The 6,000-nt window shown below is 53.4% G+C and overlaps 1 protein-coding gene across 1 annotated transcript; it reads left to right on the top strand.

Annotated features, from left to right (window-relative positions):
- The first annotated feature begins 2,180 nt into the window (after positions 1-2,180).
- Positions 2,181-4,883, top strand: KLHDC7A (kelch domain containing 7A). Its single transcript, XM_010188869.1, has one exon. The coding sequence runs from the start codon at positions 2,181-2,183 to the stop codon at positions 4,881-4,883; it is 2,703 nt and encodes a 900-aa protein (XP_010187171.1).
- Positions 4,884-6,000: the final 1,117 nt, after the last annotated feature.

Below are 6,000 nucleotides of genomic sequence, written 5' to 3'. Positions count from 1 at the left end.
GGGAATGCTAGTGGAAGCTGGTGACTTTGCTCGGTGCCTCTCCCACCTCATTACCGGGCACAGTTACTGCCATGACCGAGTTCACAGGGCCACCAACCACCTGCATAATTCATACTTCCCAGCTCACAAACACAAGGATCTTTGCAGATCTATCTGCAGATTAAAAAATACAGCAGTGAGAGCTGAAGAAACCCAGGGTCATGGCCAAGCGGAGGTGGCCCAAACCTTTTGCCAATTAGCCTAGCACCGAAACACGTGCACAGCCTCAGTGCACGTCCCCATTGCCCCAACTCCGGCCTCAGCTTCGGGACACTTCGCATTTGCAGGCAGGAGAGATGTGTCTTCCCTGAGGTTTTGGCTGGACCAAGCCCTCAAATGATGGATTTTAGGTCCCCATGTCAAATAAGATGGAGGGGAGCAGCTTGAGTGGGTCATCTTGGCTCAAGATGCTGCTGAGCATGATGCAACAGTCCAGTTCTTAATCTATATACATATAAAACTATTGCACTGGTTAACACATGGTCCTTCACCTATCAAGCATCCCCGGCAAGTCTTGTGGCACATCACAACCCCTATTGACAGCACCACAGTCCCTAAGATATCAGGTGAAATTCAGCATATTGGCGCTTGCAGATGCTAGTGATGGTGGGCAATGCACCCCAAGGAGGTTCAGATGCTCCTCCCCATCACAAAAGGCAGTGCCAAAGCTCGTGCAATATCCAGTGAAGATCAACTGCTGAATGGGATGCCATCTGGGAGGCTGCAGGTGCTGGGTGTAAGCTCAGGAGCACCTACTCTCTATCAAAGACCCATGGCAAGACCTCCCACCACACAGACCCATCACCTGTACAGTCAGGACCCATCATATCCACTCTTCCTGACAGAAGTTGTTTTAGCATCACCTGGGTTCATTTCTCCTCCAAATCCCACCAGATCAAGACCAAGCTAGTGGGGAGCGAGTCCCTGCATACAAACAGGAGCAGCTGCCCACCCCCACCCACATTTTTGGTTGCTTCTTCACTGCCTGGTAGGGCCTCGTTTCTTTATGCATCTCTCAGCTTGCGAGATGTTCCCCTGGGGAAAAAGGAAATTAATTTTATCCCTTTGAATTCAGCTTGCTTAGCAGGGACTGCAGAAGAATGCTATTTCCCAAGCCCCTGTCTCCACCATGGTCCAGGCATGGGTACCCAGCTGCTTTGGGGACACCAGGGATGACAATTCCCCAAAATCTTTGAAATTCAGCTCAGAACCAGACACACTGCCGACATCTTTCTAAGGGGAGGAGGAGGCAGCAAGCATGGTGCTGTCTGCCATCCTCTGTGCCTTAGTTTCCCCACAGTGACTCCAATCCCCGTGGACATCCCATGTGAAGGAGTACATAGCTTCGATACAATGATTTGCACCTCTCCTGTCCCTTCCCATCTCAAATTTCTTCCCTGTCCCCATGTTTTTGTTCACTTTCCTCGGTTCATCTCCCTCCCCCTGCACTTGGATGCAGCTCCCTGAACACAGCGGCCACGAGCACCTGCCTATATTTGCTCTTCAGTGCCGGATTTCTCCTCATTCCCAAAACCCCCAGCTCCTCCACCACCAGCTCTTAATTCCCCTGCCACTTCCAGGCTGGCCTCAAAGAGACCCCAGAAGCTTTCGGGCTATTTCCCGTCACCCTTTGTTAGTCAGCGTGCCGCCAACGAAGGTTACCGAATTAGTCACCCGCCTATGCCACAAAGCAGCTGCTCAGTGTCAGACCAAAGGTCTGCCTGGCCGCGGGCTGCTTCTCCCTCCCTTCCCCACGCCTGCACCCAGGGATGAAGGACCTTTCCCAGACAAAACAACTCACTTTCTCCTTCCAATGCATGATCTTTTTTTTAAATAGCAAAAGAAGCAAGGAGGCAGCACCATTGGGCTGCTTGGAGGAGGTAATTTTTCTCCTTTTGTGGTTCCCTTTGCTTTTCTCAAGCCTCTCTGTTTACCTGGCTCATAAAGCTGGCTCTGTGCTGCCAGCTCTGGGCTGCACCTTTTCTCCGGAGCCCAGCCCATCCCAAACACACAAAACTCAGACGGAAACCTTCTGCCAGCTTCACCCGCTCAAAGTCACCTTGCCCCAAAACTTTCAGCTCCACGCTCTGGCTTCGCTCGGCAATCATTAATCGGCTTCTCTGCATTCCCGGCATGGAAAAATGCCCCAGCAGGTAACCTTGTCCTGGCAGTCCGACATGCAGCTGGCCGGCAAGCTGGTCCTCTCCGCCACCGCTCTCTTCCTCCTGACTTTGGCATACAGGTTTTATAAATCCCGCTCGCTTGCCGGGGGGAAAATCCCACCAGCTGAGGCTGAGGAAGAGCAGAGGGAAAATGCTGCCAGGGATGGGGATGGTGCAAGGGGGCTGCGCCGCAGGAGGGTGGGTGGTGAGGAGGCAGGGAGGGACGGTGGGGATGAAGGAGCGAGCGGGCAAGTGAGCGCCTCTGAGACACGGTGCACGCTGCTCCGGGGGAATCGAGGTCTGCCAAGGGGTGAGGAAGGAGAGGAAATGGTTTCTGAACTGGAGCTGTCTTGTGGGAGGGTGGGAGTTGTTGGGAAGGGAAGTGAGTTGGGAAGCAAGATGGGGCGTGAGTTGGGAAGTGAGCAAGAAAGTGATCAAGCAAGCAAATCAGAATATAAGCTGGGAAGTGAGCTGGGAAGCAAGCCGGGAAGCAAGCTGGAAAGCAAGATGGGAGGTGAGCCAGGAAGCAATATGGGAAGTGAGCTGGGAAGCCTGATGGGAAACAAGGTGGGAAACAAGATGGGAAGCAAGCTGGGAAGTGAGCCAGGAAGCAAGTCAGGAAACAAAACAGGAATTGAGCTGGGAAGTGAGCTGGGAAGCAAGACAGGAAGTGAGTTGGGAAGTGAGCCGGTAAGCAAGTCAGAAAAAAAGCCAGGAATTGATCTGGGAAGCAAGATGGGAAGTGAGCTGGGAAGCAAGATGAGAGGCAAGCCAGGAATTGAGCTGGGAAGCGAGACAGGAAGTGAGCTGGGGAGTGAGTCAGGAAACAAGCCAGGAATTGAGCTGAGGAGCAAGCCAAGCTCTTATGACCCTGGGGATGCAGCCGAAAAACTGAGCAGCCACAGGGAGGAGGGCACGCTTGTCCCAAGCACCGGGCTTTCCCCCGGGATTGGTAATGCCCAGACAGCAGATGATGGACATACCCAAAGCATGGAGAAGGAGTTGACCATCACAAACATGAGTCAGGAGGCTGAGAGGCATGCGGGGATGATCCAGACCCTCAGCGTCACCTCGGACCTGGGGCTAACGATGACAGCAAGCGACATGGGGTCAGACGACTCCTACTCTTTCTCCTCAGTTGCAAAGATCCAGGTGGAAGAGAGCTATATCACCAGGAGGCAGGCGAAGGATGGAGCTCAGCAACCGATCCCTGGCCTTAAAGGCAAAGTCTATGACTACTACGTACAGTCCATTTCCCAGTCAGTGTCAAAGAAGAGGTCTCTTTCTTACATCCCTCCGGAAACATCCCAGCATCTCAGCTTGGAGTGGGTCAATGAGGAGCCACAGTGCTTTGAAACCCAGGAGCTGGACCCAACTTCGGCAACATGGGATTCCACCACCTCCTCCATAGAACCACCACCTTCTGGGAACTTAGAGATCTCCTCTGAGCCACCATCTCCTGGCCGCAAGGACAGCATACTCCAGATCGCCGACAGCCCCCACCTCCAGCTGTCCATGGAGGGTTTTGGAGTCATGGCACTGGCCAGGACACCGCCAGCAAGCCCTCAGCCAGGGCCAGTGACCAGTGCCAATCTCTTCCAAATGCCACCACCCACCCACCTGGACCTGGGCAACTGCTACAAGGTCCTCTGCACAGCCAAGGCACAGAAGCTTGGCCACCTCCAGGAGGCTGCCTACAAGGTGATGAGTGACAACTACCTGCAGGTGCTGAGGACACCCTCCATCTACAGTCACCTCAATGCCAGTGAGCGGGAGCTTATCCTGCGGCAGAGGATGAAGGGGAAGACATACATGGCTGTGGCAGACATCAACATGCAGGAGCCTGGCCTCCACACCAGCCACCTCTGCTACTATGATGACAAAGGGGACTGCTGGCGTCACCTCTGCCATGTGCCACCAGAAGTGGTCTCCCGGGGCTGTGCCATGTGCAGCATGTTCAACTACCTCTTTGTGGTGGCTGGTTGTGAGGGCATGGGCCAGGACCAGAGACCCTCCAATCGTGTCTTCTGCTATGACCCCTTGACCAACATCTGGAAGGAGATCTGCTCCCTGAACCAAGCACGGCCACACTGCAAGCTCGTGGCCTTGGACGGTCACCTCTATGCCATCGGCGGTGAGTGCCTCAACACAGTGGAGCGCTATGATCCCCGGCAGGACCGCTGGACCTTCACCGCACCCCTGCCCCATGAAACCTTTGCTGTAGCCCACACAGCCACGGTGTGCGATGGGGAGATCTACGTGACAGGAGGCACCTTGCGATACATGCTGCTGCGTTACACAGCCCGCTCGGACAGCTGGAGCATCAGCCCAGCCGGTGGTGGCAAGGACAGGACAGCTGAGATGGTGAGCACTAATGGCTTCATCTACCGCTTTGATCTCCACCGCAGCACAGGCATCAGTGTCTACCGCTGCAGCGCCAAGGCCAAGCTATGGTATAAGTGTGCTGTCTACGCCATGCCCGACCCGCCTGGCTTCCAGTGCACTGTGGTGGGCAGCCTGGTCCACTGTGTTGGGCGGCACTTCCACATCCGCTTCTTGGCTGACCACATCTCACCACGCTTCGGGACCAAGGAGCTGCAGCCTTTCCCATCACCTCGCAGCAGCCTCCTCCCAGCCGTCCTGGTGCTGCCAGAGGGAGAGACAGCACAAACGAAGGTTTGAGGGATCTGTACTGGGGTCTCATGCAACAGTGGTGACAGCTCAGATGTGACATGATGATGAAAGTTGGTAGAAGAAGCCACCAGCCCACATTAGACCATGTAGCATGGGACCAACATGGCCAACGTTACCCATGCAAGCAGGCATCACACTAGTTCCCATAAGTAAGGAAGTGACAAACTGCCTTTGGATACTGCCAGTAAACCCAGCCTTGAAGATACAAGGCAGAGCAAAGCAGGAGCTGGGTGGACTTGTTTGCTTAGAGGTATTTAAACATAGGAGTGCTTGACTGGATGCAAACAAACCACGGCTCACTGCAAGCTCCCCGCTGTGCACTGCCCAATAAATAACTGCTTTACACACCAGATGTTTCATATTGACCTGGACACACAACACACGTTGGGTTTTAGGGTGGAGGAAGACAGCAGGGAGGTTTGCTCCCTAAGGAGGTATCACCCAAAGGTCAGCCCCATCGGCATCAAGCCAACATCGAGCCTTCAGGTTTGACTGAACACATTACCCCAGGGTTGGAGGCTGGGGACCAGTACCTTGTTATCTGTCACCTTATCCTCAGCACAGAATAATAAATATATATATATTTCTATGCACAAGATGTAAATAGGCACTATAGATTTATAGACAGCTGGTCTTAAATGAAATTAAAGTGAACATTTGGTAAAATTAACCACGGGCTACTGTTGCGCATCATTTCAAGCCATAGCCAAGCCTAATGGGAACAAAGAGGCCGATGCATGTTTTACATCGTTAATTACTGCACAAACAACATCTCTGAGGAGAGAACCAAAAGCAAACTAGGGCCCTGGATGTGAGCAGCCGCTTTATCATCCCCTTTTCCCCAGGTTTCACCGACCTCACTCTGCCACCTCTGTGTCCTGCCAAAAGCCTACTTTGGGTAATTGCATTTTCTTCCCCTCTAGCCATTAGCGGAACAGCTCGTCATCTGTCATCTGTCAGCTCCAGACAGACAAAAACAGCCTCCAGATGGACGAAACCCTCCTGTACCTGTCTCCTTGGTGGCAGAAGGTCATGAGCATGAAGTCATGGATGTGCCTGAAGTGCTTAGAGATAAGAGGTGGTGCTGGAGCAGCCCATGGTATCA

The sequence above is a fragment of the Mesitornis unicolor genome, unplaced genomic scaffold, assembly GCF_000695765.1.
Source record: "Mesitornis unicolor isolate BGI_N332 unplaced genomic scaffold, ASM69576v1 scaffold34057, whole genome shotgun sequence".
NCBI lineage: Eukaryota > Metazoa > Chordata > Aves > Mesitornithiformes > Mesitornithidae > Mesitornis > Mesitornis unicolor.
Note: the sequence above shows the minus strand (reverse complement) of the source record. Positions and strands in the feature narration are given on the sequence as shown.

Excerpts from the sequence above, each read along its gene's own strand:
- KLHDC7A (XM_010188869.1), top strand. The coding sequence starts at position 2,181 with ATGCCCCAGCAGGTAACCTTGTCCTGGCAGTCCGACATGCAGCTGGCC.